This window comes from Apis laboriosa, unplaced genomic scaffold (assembly GCF_014066325.1).
Source record: "Apis laboriosa isolate Shangri-la unplaced genomic scaffold, ASM1406632v1 scaffold104_cov149, whole genome shotgun sequence".
In the NCBI taxonomy this organism is placed as follows: Eukaryota; Metazoa; Arthropoda; class Insecta; order Hymenoptera; family Apidae; genus Apis; species Apis laboriosa.
In genome coordinates, this window is record NW_025220694.1 from 2,266,761 (window position 1) to 2,285,189 (window position 18,429).

At 30.2% G+C, this 18,429-nt stretch overlaps 4 protein-coding genes across 4 annotated transcripts; all 4 read right to left on the reverse strand.

Annotated features, from left to right (window-relative positions):
- Window positions 1–404: 404 nt before the first annotated feature.
- On the reverse strand, window positions 405–1,433 carry LOC122721063 (uncharacterized abhydrolase domain-containing protein DDB_G0269086-like). Its single transcript, XM_043948328.1, has one exon. It carries the CDS (start codon window positions 1,431–1,433, stop codon window positions 405–407), a length of 1,029 nt encoding a protein of 342 aa, XP_043804263.1.
- Window positions 1,434–3,179: 1,746 nt separating this feature from the next.
- On the reverse strand, window positions 3,180–6,563 carry LOC122721117 (uncharacterized abhydrolase domain-containing protein DDB_G0269086-like). The gene is made up of 2 exons (XM_043948454.1): window positions 5,663–6,563; window positions 3,180–4,216 (listed from the first exon to the last, which is right to left on the reverse strand). The coding sequence occupies exons 1-2, from the start codon at window positions 6,561–6,563 to the stop codon at window positions 3,180–3,182; spliced, it is 1,938 nt and encodes a 645-aa protein (XP_043804389.1).
- A 1,466-nt stretch (window positions 6,564–8,029) lies between these two features.
- Window positions 8,030–9,426, reverse strand: LOC122711814 (antifreeze protein Maxi-like). The gene has a single exon (XM_043930929.1). The coding sequence runs from the start codon at window positions 9,157–9,159 to the stop codon at window positions 8,158–8,160; it is 1,002 nt and encodes a 333-aa protein (XP_043786864.1). The 5' UTR covers window positions 9,160–9,426; the 3' UTR covers window positions 8,030–8,157.
- Window positions 9,427–10,329: 903 nt separating this feature from the next.
- On the reverse strand, window positions 10,330–12,383 carry LOC122713129 (myosin-10-like). Its single transcript, XM_043933345.1, has one exon. It carries the CDS (start codon window positions 12,233–12,235, stop codon window positions 10,520–10,522), a length of 1,716 nt encoding a protein of 571 aa, XP_043789280.1. The 5' UTR covers window positions 12,236–12,383; the 3' UTR covers window positions 10,330–10,519.
- Window positions 12,384–18,429: the final 6,046 nt, after the last annotated feature.

Genomic DNA, 18,429 nt, shown 5'->3' on the forward strand with positions numbered 1-18,429 from the left:
CTAATAACAGAATGGTATACTCGAATAATTCAATATACCGATACATTCATTTCTCTTCGGTAAATAATTTTCGATCATCCAATATTATCATCAGATTTCAACAACATTGTTCCACGTATACGTTTGACATTTATTTTATTTCCACATGACGAATCGCCAACAATGGAAGGACAAAGAGAAAGAGAAAGGTATATGTGTGCCAGGAAGCATATGTAGTAAAACATGTACTGATTTGCTACAACAGTTTAATAAGTCATCGTACAATTTCGATTCGTATTTAATAAAGGTATCTTTTAATCATCTCTCGTATGCGCGTTATCCTCTCTACTCTACAATATACTCTGCCTTAAAGATGTCTAATTTCTTTCATGCAACTGTTCCCGTATTGTCGGCCTCGCGCCCTTTTACTTCGCCACCGGCTCCCATTCTTCATTCGTCGCTTTCCATTCTTCCTTCGTCGACGTTTGCCACTCTTCCTTCTTCACAGGAACCCGTTTCCATTGCGGCGGTTTCAGCTCCCCTGCTAACGGGCCAGCCTCAGCCGCTGCCTCCGAAGTCGCAGCGGCGGTCGCTGCAGCGGCTCGCGATTCCGCCGCGGCGGAGGCGGCGGCTTGCAAAACACCGGCGGTGTTCTCTGCTTGGGCCGAGGCCTCCTCTTCCGCCTTGGCGATGGCGTTCACGGCTGCAGCACGGGCAGCGGCCGCGTCTGCTACGGCCCTTGCCTTTGCAGCTGCCACGGCGGCAGCTGCTGCGTCCGCTTCCGCTTTCACCGCTATCTCGGCGACCTTAAGGGCGATTTCCGCTGCCTTGGCGGCGGCGGCTGTCTTGGCCTGCGCTTCGGCCGCTGCCGCGCTCTCAGCTTGAGTCAATTCGTTCGCTTTTTCCGACGAGAGAGCCGCGCGAGCGCTCGCCGATGCGAGATTTCTCGCCAGGGATTCAGCCTTTTCCGCGGCAGCCTTGGCGGCAGCCACGGCCGCCTCGGCCTCTTCCGCCGATTCTTCGGTCGCCAAGCTGGCCTTCAACGCGCCCGAGGAGGCGGCGGCCGCTCTCGCCTGCGCTGCAGTCGCGCCAGCAACTAGAGCAGCAACCTTGTTGGCAAGCTCGCTTGCGTTTATGGCGGCGTTTGCTGCCGTTTTGGATTGCGAGGCGGCCACGGCCTGAGATTCTGCCGCTGCCTGCCCTGCTCCAAGACTTATCGCGATGGCTTCACCGCTGCTAGATGCCACCTCGGATGCTCCAGTTCCCACTCTTCTTCCAAGGATGGGCTCGCTCGTTAATTTAAGTTCATCCTTAGCGGGAACAACGACTTCCACTTTCTCGCTTTTCACCGCTGTCGAGGTCTTGGTCTTGTCCCGTACCTCCACCTCTTCGCTTGCGCCGCTTGCCAAACCCCAGATCAGCAGGGAAACCGCGAGTATGGATGGGATCTTCATCTTCAAGGCTGCTTCGCAAAATTGATGCCGACTCAGGCGGGATTTCCTCGTTTTATACTGACATTCACAATTGTGAAAACATTGGTGTTATTATTTGTAAATGTTGTTGCATGGATATTTAAATATGTAACTTTATCTTTTTGTTATCGATATTTTTTTATGGGGAAATCTGGGTTTATTTAGGTGGGTCCCAGTCTGAAATATAATATTTGTTTCTTCTTTGGGAAGGGATTATTTATTATTCGTGTGATTGTATGATTTTGATAAAGAAAATTTATTATTTCGGAAATAATTTTGAAAATTGTTTTGAAACTAAATTTTGAAATATGAAACAATGAAATTTAAATTTTATCGGTAATTTAATTGCATAGATTGTTATAGATATTTATGATGTATTTAAAATATATCAAATTTTGAAAAATATCGCAGAGATTTGAATCTTAAAAATTAAAATATTTATTATAGAATTAAATATATTCTTGTTATGCGTGTTGATTACTTTAATAGATACAGTTTCATTATTTAAAAATATTCCATCCTTCCTTTTAATTAAAAGTAATTTTCTATATTTATCTATAATTATTTTACATGTTTGCTTTTATCTTTTATATCTTTTATTTTAAAAAAAATTATTATTTTTAAAGACATCGTGTTCCCTATAAATATAAATTATTTTAATCATTCGATTATTTTATTATTTTGACATTTAATTGAAATATTAATATCAATGTTGTATTTATATTTGCATATATTCAGAATCGAAAGTGGAAAGTAGAACAGTATAATTTTACAAGAAACCATTTAAGAAATAATAATGATAATAATAAATTTATTTATAGTACATATATCGAACACATGCATTATGTAATTGTTATTTAAATATTGATTTTGAAAATATTATAATTTAACTTATTATTTACTTTCGTGTATTCGTTTGCAAATGATAATTCAAAATTTATTGATCAAGTCAAATATAAATGATTAAATAATTAGACTATTGATTTTAAAATAAAAAGAAATTGTCATTATATACAAGTTGAAAATTTATACTTTTATAATAAAAGTGAAATAATTTTAATATATATTTATACGCTTTCTAATTATTATAAGTTTTTATTGTACTTATTCATTGTAAGTTTCACTAATCTAAATCATTCAATGTATACATATGAATCATACATATTATGAAATTATAAATTCTTACATATCAAGATAAATATAGAGTAGTATTAGAATCATCAGTAATTTTGAAATTGAATCAATTTCTATATAAAAAGAATAAAAAGTATACAGGAATAAAAAGTATGCAGAAATAGAAAAAGAATTAAAAACAGAAGTATCATCAAATATTATATGTATTATTAATACGTTTCTTAAATTTTCAATTGTAAAGTTTCTCTATTATTTTAAAAACTTATTTTATTTTTATTATTATTATACCTTAAAAACTTATCTTAAAATCAACAGGATAAAAATTAATAATCGTTGAAGATTAAAAAGGATTCGTGGAAAAAAAAAATAGGACGCAATGAAATCAGACCAAGAAAAGACATATTTGCTAAAATAGTGGATCTTTATTATCACGTAGGTAAGGTCGTTTCGACAATGTTTTACTTTTAATTTTAATCGGCCCCGTCCTCAACCTGTTCTCTAATCATATCCAAACAATCAACTCCTATTCTTCCCAATCAAAATTCTCAGTGATCTAAGAAAGGTTTCCATTCAAATCCCTATTAAATGCCTCCTTCAAAATTTTTTATCCTCAATATTTTCGGATTTCGAACTAACTTCGGCTAATGCCTTCGCCTGTGCAAGCAACTGAGCCGCGGCACCCGCGTCCTGTCCAAGTCCTGAAATCGCTCCATCCCCGATAGCTGCGGCCACGTTGGCTCTCGCCGCGGCAGAGGCTTCCAATTGCGCGGCCTGGGAATCCTCGGAGGCCGAGTTGGCAGATCCTTCGGCGGCTGCCACACTTTCAATCTTCGCAGCTGACTGTGCCTCGGTAGATGCCGACCTTTCCGCGCCATCCGCGTCAGAAGCTATCGCGGCCGCCTTTTTGGCGGCGGCGCTAGCGGCCTCCGAAGAGGCAGTGGTCTTCGTTTCTGCGGCAGCTGCAGCGGCGGAGGTTTCCAAGGCAGATTTGGCATTCCATTTGGTCTGTTCTGCGTCCTGTGATTGCCTGAGGGTAGCAGCGGCTTCAGCCGCGGCCTTGGTACTGGTCCGTTTCTGCAAGTCGCTGGCTACATCTTGGGCGGCCGTTGCTATCCTGGAGGAGGCTTGAGCGCGTTCCACTGCCGACTGTGTCGCAGTGGCTGCTGCGTTCGCACGAGCAGAAGCTGCCTCTTCCTCGGACTGAGCTTTCAACGCGGCCAAAGCCTTCTCCTGGGCGACTAATTGCGCTTGTTGCGCATTCTTCAGGGCAGCGGCTGCCTTGGCTGAAGCGGCGGCTGACAATGCAGACGCTCGCAAATAGGCCTCTGCAAGAGCCAGAGCGGACGCTTTCACCACGGCTGATGCTTTAGCATCCGCGCCTACCGATGCCTTGATCTTCTCCAGGGATTTGAATATGTTCTTGCCGAGCACTGGGGCGCCGTTCTCTTTTCGTTTCGCGCTAGTGTCCACATTTTTCAACAGGTCGACTTCTAACTTTTTGCCGATCACCTCCTCGGTTGCCTTGAATTCCTCGACGCCTGCGTGCACCAAGCCCGATGTACCGAGCAAGCATATGACGAGAAGCGTTGGGATCTGCATGGTCGACGGAACTTTGTCGATTGATGCCGTTCCTTCCCGCCCGCGTATGTTATATACAGGGGGTTACAGTTGTGTAAATAGTTAAGAAGAAATATTGTCGCGAACGGTCCGATTCTTTTTGTTTTTCTTGCTTTGATTAAGTTCTCAATATTTGTGCCTAATTTAGTAGTGTTTACAGGTGTGCGATTATATTCAAGGGAAGAGAAAAGTGTAATTTTGTTGCTTCAGTAGAGTTTTGTTTGAAGACGAATATTTATTGGAATAATACGAAGGTGTGGTTCGTTGTTGATATTATTTTTCGATATTTTGAATTTAAATTTTATTTATGAATGATGTAAAGATTTGTGATGGAGATATATTATACGAGATAATATGTACTTTGCATCGACGAAATTCACGATTTTTTGAATCTAATCTATTTTTATCATTTCAAGTCATTTTGGATTACAAACTTTGGATTGTATACTAAAATAAATTATAGTAATATTTGAAATACACAATCAGTATTTCAAATTTATTATAATATTTCATACATATCAACAATCAGCATTTTAACGAGATATATGTACATGTATATTTATATATATATATATATTTTATTTCAGAAAACGTATCAAGAATAAAAATATTAATTAATGAAACTAATATCTATAGAAGGATTTTGGTATATTAAACAACACATAATATTTTCTTATTTAATATTTAAACATTTTATTATTTTTTATCATCGAAATAATAATATATTAGAAATGAAATTTCAAATCCAATACGCAATAAAACGCAAGATTAAATATATTTTAACTTGATTTTGTCTACAAAAAATGCAAGATTAAACATATTTTAATACATATTCATTTATATTCATAATTTTGTCTAAAAATAAATATATTTGACAACACAGAAAAGAATAAGTACATCTATTATAAATTTGATATAAAATTTGAGAATGTAAACAAGAAAATTTTTCCAATAATAAAGCAAATTAAAATATAATTGCCTTTATACAACTAATAACTAATATATAAAATATAATATAATTGTCGTTCAAATTTTTCTTATAAGATTAAATTTATTCTATATTCTACATAGAATTTCGTTAAGCTCTTTCATCATATTTATTAATTTTTTTTAAATAATACGAATTAAAAGATAAAGAATCTAATGACTATATATTCATTTCAATATAGAACAAATAAAAAAGGATAAGAATATAGGAGGAGTGTATCGTAAGAAAAACATTCATCAGAATTCGAGTTGCTACGACAATTTATTTCCACTAAAATATTACACGAATGAATCTCAACTATGTTAATTATCTTTCTTCATATAATATCTGTCAATAATCATCGTGTTTAAATCAAATTATCAAGGTAATTTGTCTTTTTGACAACGATCTTCCGCCTCTTATTCTGCCAACTCTGCTTCAACTTAATCTATCCATCATTCTCTATCTTCTCTTTATTCCAACTTTTCTACACGTATTTTTTTCTCATCGACGATCTTTTTTGCTAGTGAGGCGGCTTTGCTCGCAGCCTCAGCCTCTGCAGCTGCGACAGCTTCTGCCGTAACCAAGAGAGTTTCGGCTTGTGCTACAGCGGCTGCTTCAGCATTCGCTGCTTGAGAATCTACCCTAACAGCCGCGGAAGCTTGAGTCGAGGCGGTTGCCTGTGCGTTCCTAGCCTGGTTCACGGCGACTTCTGCGTTTGTTAATGCCACTGCGGCTTCGGCCGCGAGTTTCGTGGCCTCGGATTCCGCAGCAGCTGCTACTTGAGCCTTAGCCAAAAAGTTCGCTGCCGATTTCTTGGCGATTGCTGCTTTAACTTGAGCTTCCGCTGCAGCTTGAGCCTCGGCAATCGCAGCCCGTTTCGTGATGATCGAATCGGCGTTAGCCTTTACCTGGGCCTCCGTGGCAGCTTCAGCAGCGGCTGCAGAAGCTCTGGTTGCTTCTTTCGCCGCAGCCGTCAATTGTGCTGCCCTCTTCGTTGCTGATACAGTTGCCTCTGCCGCCTTTGCTGCATTAGTCAACAACTGGTTTGCTATCTCGCTGGCTTTAATCGCTTCCTCCCGTTTGGCAATGGCGGCGGCCAGAGCGGCGTTTGCTCCTGCTTCCGCAGCCTCTGTATTTTTGGCCTGGGCAGCAGCGGCAACACTGGCAGCACGCGCGCCTGCGTTCAATTCCAGATTCAGGCCCACGTTCTCAGACGCTCGAGCAACTTTTAGGGCGTTTTCTATGGAGGAGCCAATCGCGTCAGATCCATCGCCGACTTGTCCTGCTGCTCCTTGATTATCCACGTTCGACTTCAGGGATTGATTAATCACGCGGCCCTTGGCCAATCCCCAGACCAGCAGAGACGTGACGAATATTGCTGGAATCTTCATGTTCGACGCAGCTTTCCTGATTGATGCCGATTCGTAAGATCATTCACGGTTATATAGTGGGTGATGGGACAATTGTGAAAACAGCAGGTGTTTTGGATGAAAATTGATACGTTACACCATCTTAAAATATTGTTTTAAGTAATCTTAAGGAATTGGGAGAGAGAGAGAAGCTTTGTGAGATTTTTTTTTATTGAACTGTATTTATTTAGGTGCAACGATTGGTTATGCTTAAATATTTTGCTTTTGTTATGTATTATTCCTAAAATTCCTAAAATTTCTTTCGAGAAAAATGTGTAATTCTAAATTGAGTTAATTTTTCGATTTGATTTAAGAAATAAATGAATCAATATGATTGCAATAAGTTAATACAAATTTACAAATCTTTCTTTTTTAATTCATTTTTAATAAAATCTAATTTATTTTTTATTCTTTAAATATTATCGTATTTTCGTATTATCGTAATTTGTTTTTATTTAAATATATCTTTGAATTTTGTTGCTCAATTATTTAAAAATTAAATTTATTCAATTATTCAAATTAGTTATTTTTATTATATATGAATCTAGACATTATAAGTCTGAATTAGCAAAAAGTAAGTTTTTGTAAATAAAAATTATGAACAAATTGACAATATGAAGAATCTTCATATCTTAACATTATTTTAACAATTGGCTATCAAGAATTACTTATTGTTAGATATTGAATCAGATATATTAATATTAATATTACTAATAATTTCATATATTTAAATATAATATATATAATATATAATATATATATATATATATAAATTTAAATATATAACAAAATATTTGTAATAATATTGGAAAAAGATTGTAAAAATTAAAATTAAAGTAAATATTGATAGATTTTGATAGTATTTCATATAAAATTTTAAATTATGGAAATAAATTTATTTTCAAAATATTTATTTATATTATTTTTATTATATATCGTTACGATTTTATAATCAAAATATAATAATGTATACTACAATCGTAGATTATATAATACTCATAAGTTTTTTTGTTAATACAATTTCAAGTAGTAAGTTTTTCATCTATCTTTTAATATTATCGAAGAATTATGAATATTTTAATTTTTTGTATTAATTTTTAAATTAAATACAAATTGCTTAATTTTTATTGTTTCATGATAGATATATATATGATAGATATATATAAGTTATATAGATATATATAATAAATTAAATTTATTCCAACCAATCGAAAAAAAATATATAATTTTTTACATGTGAAATTTTTTTAAATGTACTTTATTTGAATATGTCAAACATTGTTGATTGCAAGATTAATCAATACATTTTTAATATAAATTTCATAATATGAAATTCAAAAATTAAAAATAAGAAAGTAAATTTAATTTTTAACTTGAAACTTCTATTGAATCTTGAAAGAATAGAAAGGCAAAGAACATCAAAAGACTACATATATGCTAAACCAATTTATTTTCTTCATTACAATCTCTGTCTGACTATAGACAACATTTTCTCCGGAAGCATTTAATACATCCTATAACGGCTGAAATTTACTTTCAAACAAATCGCTTTTCCCGATATTTTATCCAATTCTTTCTAAAATACATTGCTCTTCAGTTCGAAGCCGTTCAGATTTATATCCTCCTTCTTCCCTTTCGTAACCTCTTCATCTTCTCTCCATGATGTTGACAGTTCCGGCTCCGGGAATTTCTTTATTTCCACTGGAATTGATACGACTTGTTTCGAAGAGTCGATGTTAGCTCCGATTGTCGCCGTTTCTACGTTCCTGGAGCTTGCCTTGGCAGCGGCACGCGCATTAAGCGAAGTGGCTGCGTCGATTTCCCTACTCTTTTTATCAATCTCGGCGATCAATACAGCTACTTCGTTCCTGGCCTCGGATTCCGCGGCGTTTCTCGCACTGGCCGTGGCTGCTTCCTTTGAGGAGGCTAGAGCGGCCGCAGCAGCCCTTGCAGCAGCCTTTGCAGAGGCCGCTCTTGCGATGGCTTCTTCAGCCACTTTCTCGGCCTTGAGGGCTGCTTCCGCGGCTACACTGGCCGCAGCCGCCAAGTTGGCTGCGGCAATCGCCTTGGCCTTGGCTTCCTCTGAGGCAACAGCTTCAGCCTTGGCTGCTCTCTCAGCTATTTTCGCTTGTACCGTGGCTGTGGATAATGCGGATGCTGCGGTTTTGGCGGCGGTTGATGCTTCTTTGGCAGCAGAAGTGGCCGATGCGGCGATGGATACCGACTCGAGACCAGCTCTAGCTTGACCAACCGCTGCCTCCTCCGTTTCTTTCCCTTTGGCGGCAGCCTGCGATTGCACTGACGCCGATTCTTGGCTAAGTTTAGCCGTCAGATCGGCAGCAGCGCGTGCCTCTGACGCGGCGGATGCAGCAGCTTCAGCTTGGAGTACGGCATCCTTCTGCGAAGCTAAAGCTACCTGTCCGGCTCTAAGTCCCGATCTAGCGGTCACAGCAGTCGACGCGGTGGCCGATGCACTACCTTTCACGAGCTCGGGCAATGAGTTACCCGACCCTTCCAAACCGGCGGACACAAATCCGCAAAGGTAGAGGCACGTTGCAAGCAATACTGGAATCTTCATGTTTGACGATGCTTCGCGAATTGATACCAGGTGTGAGATGCTGGACGGATTTATAGCGGCGTTGACAGTTGTGAAAATAATTAATGGAGTCTGGTCTGATTAAGCATGATTGAAAATATTGTTTCAGGTCGCACTTTGCAAGTGATGATGATGATTTCGATGATATTTAGGTCGGAAGTGGATGTGTTTAATTAAGCGCTCGTTATCGAAAATGGACAAAATCGTTGATCAATTTTTAAGACGCTAATTTTAACGTAATGAGGAGAATAAATAATGAATATTTAAGAAACTTAAAGATAAAATTCTGATTTTAAATATTTATGACAGTTTTTAGTTTCCTTAGATTGTTTTTGTGAATTATATTTTTGTTATTTTTTTTTGTACATTTTTTTTATTCAATGTAACAAAATCAATGATTAACCGATACTTTTCTTATTTATCGTGTAAAACTATTATCATATAAGTAATATTGAAACATATTTAAATATTAAAATCAAATAAAATTTACATAAAAATTTGCATAATGTAATTATATGATGTATATTTTAATAATTCTAATTTTTTAAATTTTTTATTTAAAATTTTGATATTTATTTTTTGATATATGAATATATATTTATTTACATTAAATAATAATGTTTTTGCATTTATATTTAATTTATATAAATAATTTATACAATTTTATATTTTTTTCATGAAATATATAAAAATTCAAGAATCATCAAATTTTATATATTATGTATTAAATTTCATCATAAAAAAAAATTTTAGAATTAGATAAGAATTATCTTATCAATTTTGAAATAAAATGTATTTAAGAAATGTATTTATGAAAGAAAGTTATTGTATGTTCGTAACAATATAACTCTTTATTCAATACGAATCAATTTAAAAAAGTTATACTCATGTTATATATAATATATTTTAAGTTTCATTTCATTCTTTCACGCAAGAAAATTCTTATGTATTCGTATAAAAATAGTATAAAAGTTTTCAAATAAAATAAATTATATTACTTTAACTGATGCATATACTTTATTGATAAAATAAATTCTAATATATACATTATATATAATAATTTAATTTTTCAGTTTTTATTTATATCCAATATTTTCGTTTTATTATTTTCTTTCCATTTAGCAATATTTTTTAATTTTTGTTATGATACATATCAATTCAAAGGGATTTAAGGGAAATGAAATAATAAAAAACAATCTCCTCAATGCTATGTGACATTATATTTATAATTCCTCACATTTCTTATTTAAAAAAAAATCAAAACATCGCCTTTCCTCATTCCATATCTACGATTTTCGTAGATCGTAAATAATTTTTTATAATCTCCTCCTATTTTCTCTTCTCACTTGTCTCGATTCTCAACCACTTTCGTCAGTATTTCTGCTTGTTGCGCGTTAAGTTCAGTCACAGACGATCCCAATCCGATAACAACTCCATTCCTCACAGCTTGAATTGGATTCACACGAGCCGCAACTGCCGCCTCAATGGTCGAACTTTCAACGTCCGTTATCGCCATTGCAGCAATTTCCTCTCTAGCCGCCGCATTCGTTTCCACCAACGCCGTCTCCGCTTTTGAAATCGTACTTTCCTGTAGGCTGGCCACATTATCAGCAAAGTTCTGATTATTTATCTGTAAACGCGCTAAATTATTAGTGGAAGTAATAGCAGCCGCAGTCGCTTTATCAGCCGCTTCTATAGATGCTTTTGCCCTCTTAATCGCATTCTCAAGTATTGCCGCTCTATATTTCGCATAATCGATAATAGCCCCTTCTGCAGCAGCTGCTTTCACCGCCTGATTGGTTATAGCAAGCGCTTCAGCTTGCAAATCCGCTGCAGCTTTCGAGGAAATTGTAGCTTGTTCGATCGCAACGCTTAGAGCGTTAGCCAAGGCTTTAGCATTGCTAGAAACAATTGATTGGATAAGAGTAGCTTTTTGAGCGGCTAAAGCCTTCATGGCGGCATTTGCTCGAGCCATGACAGCAATTCTAATTGCCTTCGCAGCTTCCCTGGCGGCCACACTAGCTGCTAACGAAGCTTCCGCCGAAAGCTTCGCTTTTTCCTTTACCTCTTTGGTAATCGCAATTTCCTCTTCAAACTTGGAACGAGCGTCGAGTATCTTTATAATTTTCGATTGTAACCGAGAACGAGCTTCTTTTTCCATCTTTGCCTTCGCTTCCGCCTGCGCAGCCTCCTCGGAATTGGCCTTCGCTGTTGCTCGAGCTGCAGCCAAAGCTTTGGATTCCGACGCCACCAAAACTTCCGCCTTTGCTCGAGCTTCTGCTTCCTTCTTAGCCTTCAGCTGTGCTTCTCTAAGGACCTTTAACTGAATTTTCAATTGTCGACGAAGTTCTGCCGCTTCTGCTTCAATTTTCGCTCGTGCTTCCGCTTCCGTTTTAATCTTAGCTTCTGTCTTTATTTTTTCTTCTTTAAGAAATTGAATTTCCTCGCTGGAGGGAATATTCTTCAATTCGTTTTCTTCGCTGGTCCAGCTCCATGTTTTAATCACTGGGCCTTTTTTCACATATGTTTTCGTAACAATCCCTTTATTCTTTTCATTCGTCGATTCTTCCTCGATCTTATCCCATTTAGAATTTGTGATCGTTGCAGCTCGTTTAATTTTACTTGATTCTGTGCCAATTTCCTTTTTATCGTTTTTAAATTTTTCCAAAGAGAATGGCTTATCTAGAATTTGAACTCCGTTCAAAGCTCCTTCTCCAGATTTCAATGGTGCTTTCTCTTCCTTGATGTCAAGTTTCTCGTTCAAGGCTGATAAAAGCGCCGCCGATGACGCCGTACGTTTTGATACCGCTTGTGTGGACGAAGCGAAGAAATTATCAGCAGGTATCTTTTTATCTAATGTCTCTAAATCGATTTGTTGGTCCTCTGCGTTTCCATACTTCTTGTAATTATCGATTGAGAAACCTTCCAAGGAAGGCGGTAGTATAAATTCCAAATTTTCTATTTGACCATCATTTTTCTGAGCATCGAGGCTGCTTGCGAGTACCGTTTCCCGGTTTATAAACGCCCAAATGATGAAACAAACGACGAATATCTTCATCGTCGATGGAGCGACCTACATTGATCATCGTTTTCGCGATTCGTCAATTATATACCGTAATGAACAGTTGTGAAAACAATGTTGGTTGGATGACGTATTGCCGATTGAAAAAATAGCATTTTTTTGGGGGGAATTTTTCTTAATTTTGTATGGTAAAATCGGAATTTTTATTTTAGGATTACTGTAATTAATTTAGGATTACTGTGTTTATTTTAGGATTATTTTAATTAAATATTTGATAATAGTATTATATATTATACATATATTAAGATTGGAAAAATTCAATATTCATAATTTTAACATTTTATTTTTATTATATTCTGCAAGCTGTTGAGAAATTTTTAATTCATTAAAATATTAGAAATTCATTTGATATTAGAATATATTATTGGTTTTTTCTTTAAGAATCTCTTTTATAAAAATTCTTAAAGAATTACAAAAGTTGAGAAATTTTATTGACTCGTCAGCAAGACTGAGCAACAGTTCGTAGCCTGAAGAGTTCTGGAGCAGAAGCCTGTACGTGTTTTATCATATACTGTCTCGAAGTCTTACACTTCCTTAAATAAAATTCCGTATAATAACAATACGTGCAAACGTATACAATTCTTACCCCACTACCATGAATCTTTAATATCGTCTTTTTTATAAGTTTCATACATTGTATTTTTTTTTTTTTTTTTTAGCCTTTATATAACTTTTTTGACATCGATGAATAATAAAAATTTCAAAAGAAAATGATGAAAACAATTTTTTTTCTAGATGAAAATAGAAAATTTTAGGAATCGTAAATAATATCAAAATTTCATTTTTTAAACATTTTTACGTAAAAAGAATTTTTATTTTGATATTTAAGCTTATTAAAAATGGAAAAAAAAAATTATAATCTTTCTATTCTTATTAATATATATGAGATACTTTTAAAGAATCGATTCTAGAGATCAAAATCATAAAAGTTTATGTACAAAATATTGATTAAGATTTATTTGTTAAATTATAATTAATTAAAATTTGGAGCGGGATGGAAAGAGAATTAGACTCCGTCTTACATCATTGTTACATTCTGTCTTGCTTTATTTAATACGAATTTAGATTATTAATAATTCAATAAATAAGTTTTCGATATTTTTGTATACCAACTTTTATGTTTGTTTAAGTTCTAGAATCAATTATTCAAATATATTAATATATATACATTTATATCATTTACTTTCAATTTAGTGGTAATTCTTTTCTTGGATACATTGATACATTTATTAAAATAATTTTTCAATAATAGTTCATACAAAAACTAATAATAACAAAACATAACAAAAAACTAATAATCCAATAAATATTTTTATTTTAATAATATATATTATAATATATATTTTATTTATTTATATATATTTTGTTTTATTTAATTATATAAATTTTTTTATAATAATACATTTTCATAACATATAATATTTTTTTGTTAGAAAAAAACATTATAAATTTAATGATCTACTAATACGAAAGATTGTCGTTTAAAAGTTTAACTGGTATTGCAAGTATTTATCTGTTGTCGAGATTTAATAATATCAACAATAGACTTTCAAGTATTCCAAGGAAAGTGATTATCATTGAAGGTTAAGCTAAAAGACCAGATTGTTGATTATAATTCATTAAATGGATTTCGCATAAATACATTTATGAGATTTGCTATTATAAAATTAGATTGTTTATTTATTACAAATAATTTCGAAATTGACTTAATTTGAATATTACAAAAATAATAATAATTATTATAAAATTAAGAACAAAATAAAAAATATAATGAAAAATTTCGATATTAATATATAATATTTTTATTAATTTATTTACACTTTTTATATATTTCAGTAAAATATTTAATATCAAGAAAAATAAAATAAAAAATTTATTAAAATGTTTTAATGTGAAATCATAGCAAATTAATATTATTTTTTAAAAATCTTATAAAATCAGATATCGTAATATATATAAATATGTATATATATAATTGAATTATATTACTATATATGTTTACACAGATGTACAAATATATATAAAAATTTTCATTATTATTTTTATTATTATACTTATACTACATATACATATATTTAAATATGACGTAGTATTTAAAATATATTATTAAGATATTTAATCAAATATCTTATCAGTAAAAAGAAATATCAGTTTCAAGAATTTATAAATAATATGTTATATACATAAAATTCTCAAATTGACTTTTTTATATAAATTTTTTATATATTTATAATATAAATATATAATATATATTTTATAATAAATATTTTTAATATTTTTTTTATTAATAGAAAATATAAAAAATAAAATATGTGATATATAATAATTTATAAAAAAAATCAATCATTAATGATTTGTAAAAAAAACAGATGAAAGTATTTACCTGCGATTAAAGAACAGATATTTAATATATACGCATTTAAAAAAACAATATGATTCAGAAATAATTTATTTTTTTATTTTCGTCATAATAAAAATTAGATTTTTTTTTTATTTCATATAATGATATCCTTACCTTTTATCAAATATCAATAATGAAAATTACTCTTTTAAGAATAAATATTTGATATAATTGTTAAAAATTCGTTTATGTAATAATAACATAATTAATATATTAATATCTTATTACTTGATATTTAACTCTAAAAATTGAAATAATCGTTGCATATTATTTAGCTATGCAATGAATTTTCTAAAATTTTCTCGTATCATAAAATTTCATATATTTGTTATATACGATCTCTTTACTAATCGTGAAAAGTTAAAAGCAGATCGAGTCGAATAATCCTTGAATAAACTATATTTTTTTTTCTCAATAATGATTCATATGAAACTAAAAATAAAGTTAGTTTGATTTTATAATTCATATCCGCTTTAATATTATTTTAATTTTATATTCAATATCAATAAAAAAACACAATGTTATTAAAATGAAATAAAAATGACATTCAATTGCTTAATGAATAATGACAATAAATAAGATTCAAAGGTATTAAAATACATTTAAAAAAAACATTTAAACAATTGAAAAATATTTGATTTAGTTAAAGTTATATCTGATTTAGTAAACTCTATGATTTCTGATTAAAAAAAAATATATATAAAAGTATTAATTCTTAACAAGTTAAATTTTTAAAAAAATTTAAAAATATAAAAAATATTTTAAAAAATATTATAGAAAAATAGATATCAAATTTTAAACATAAAAATTTTCTATATCAATGAATTATGTAAAAATTATTTAACACAAATATAGATTTGTTCTAATCTTTATTTTGATAAATGAAAAATATTTGATTCATTAATTATTACACTAGGTTTATTAAGAAATCATTTTTTAATTCTTTAATTCTTTTAATTAATAATAATAATTTAATTTTTTAATTCTTTTAATTAATACACTAAGTCTATTAAGAAATCTATCTATTAAGAAATCATTTTTTAATTCTTTTAATCAATATTATCAATATTTTATATTTCTTTTTTTATTTAATTTTCATAATTTTCACACACACAATTAAAATATGTATTAATAAAATATTGTAATATTGTAACTGAAAGACCATCCTATTACAATAATACAATAATTACAATAAAAATCATCTATATTTAATAATATATACAATTTAAAAACCCTCAAAGTTTTAACCGATAAAAAATAGTATAAAATAAATAGTAAAAAAATTATAATTCAACTAAAAAATAAATTTTATTGATACATTCTATTTATTTAAACTTGAAATTCATTAATATCATTATTTATTAAGCAATATCAAAATTGTGTTATTTTAAATTTAAATTATAATAATTGTGTTTATAAAAATTAGTCAATAAATTATTACGCACTTTTATATATATTTTTGTAAGTGATTTATCATTAAATGGTAAAGGACTGCTGATTTATTAACAATATCTCAATTACAAATATGCATCGAAAAATATTGTCCATTTTGTTCCTCTTTTCCTCTCTATTGTAATAACTATCCAGTTAAATTATGCCTATCCTTTTCCGGTTAATATTCTCTCCAGTGTTCTTTTCACAATAAATATTCAACATATTTCATAGATAATAATATTAGATAATAATATTAGATATAATATTGAATATATTGTTGCATGTAAATCAATTATCATCAATCAATTATTAATATTATCAATTATAATATTTTTTAAATTAAAAAATATTAGTTAAGATTTCTAAAAAAATTGTTTCTAAAAAAATTTTTTATATAATTAATAATGAAAATTGTTTAGAAAATATATCTAAGAAAAACAATTGTAAAAATTTTCATTATTATTTTATATTTATATTATATCATTATTATTTTATTTATATTATAAATGAAAATGTCGATCAAAAATTGTGCAATGCAATATATAAAATATGTATAGCTATAATTATAATTCAATAACATAGAATTATTATTAATTATTTAAACAATGCACATAATAGAATACTGATAAAGAAAAAAATTTTTAGAAACATATATAATTATATAATTACAAAAATTAACACATATTTGCTAATTAAGAATAATTTGATATCTTTTAAACATATTTTTTGATTCATGGAAAATTTATCATAAATAAAATAGATGCATGTTACAGTAAAATAATTTTTTAACTATATATGTTTATATATAGCATGAATAGCAATGAAATTTTTTCATAAAAGCATTTTTTAAATTATTTTAAATTGAAATGCATTGTTGTATTAAAAGATTGATTTGAAGAAAATTATTTCACTTTTTTCTATTATAGCTACGGCTTTAATAATAAGAATTAATTATAATGAATGTTTTGTGCAATATTTAATTTTACTATTAAATATATAATATAATAGTTATATATATAACTTAAATATCATTACATAATATAATTGATTAATATTTCGAAAAAAACATAAAATTAATTTCCATATAATTCTAAAATCAAATAAAAGGTTATTTTAGATTGCTGAAAAATAGTAATTGCAAATAGTAAATGAATTGTTATTATATTAATAATATTTTGATATTTGATTTTATTTCTAATAATTGTTATAAATCATTAATTGAAAAATAATATTTAATTTTTCTTAAAAAAAATTGTTATACCTCAAAGAAAAAAATATTTTATTATTTTATTATTATATTAAATAAAAACTATAGTATGATCTCGATTATATATTAAATATATTATATTTATATATATTATATAACTATATTATTAATATTATTAAAAATATTTATTATGTATGTTCTGTTGGAATCAAATAGTATAGTATCAAAATAACATTGTTTTTCAAAATGAATTCGTATAACAATCCGATAACAATTAAGAAATAGAATCCATAATTATAACATTAGTTTTATGACTATCGCCATCACCACAAGTACTCACAATCACGTAATTTGTCCTTGACATAATTTGGATTGTATTATTACTTTCATTGTTAGACTCTGAGCAACTTTGCAAATTATTTATGACAAGAGAATTAATAATATGTCAAAACCAACATAAATTCTTTATCAATGTATAATTAATAATATTTTTATAATAATATTAGATTAAAAACAATAATATATAACCAAGTTAGATCTTGATATTTGATCTTTTTTTAATTATTTTTAATAAAAAATTATGTTAATTAAAAGTACAAAATTTTATTTTTAATAATGGATATTATATTTTTAATGAAAGTTACTTTATTAAAAAAGCATTGAAAATTTTTTTTGGATTAAATATTTTACAAGTTATTATAAGTTAATATATTTATTAATGTATTTATTCAATGAAATATATATATATATACCTATAATATTTATATACTAGATACATGTAAGATATTATTCTAATTTTCAAAATAAAAATAATATTTTAGTTTTTTTGATAAAATTTAAATATAAATGACTATGTATATATATATGAAGAACAAATTTTTTTTTTTGCATTATTACATTAAGAGAAATTAAAATAATTTTTAAACTAAAAATAGAAAGAAATTATTAAATAAGTGCAAATGAAGTAGATTATAATTTAATTATTACAATTTATAACACAGTCATATATATTACCAACTTTTGTATGTACATGCAGTAATTCCTAATTAATTTTAAATATATTATACATTGTAAACTTGGCAAGAACAATTTTTTTTATATTAATCCAAATCAAATTCCACAGGGAAC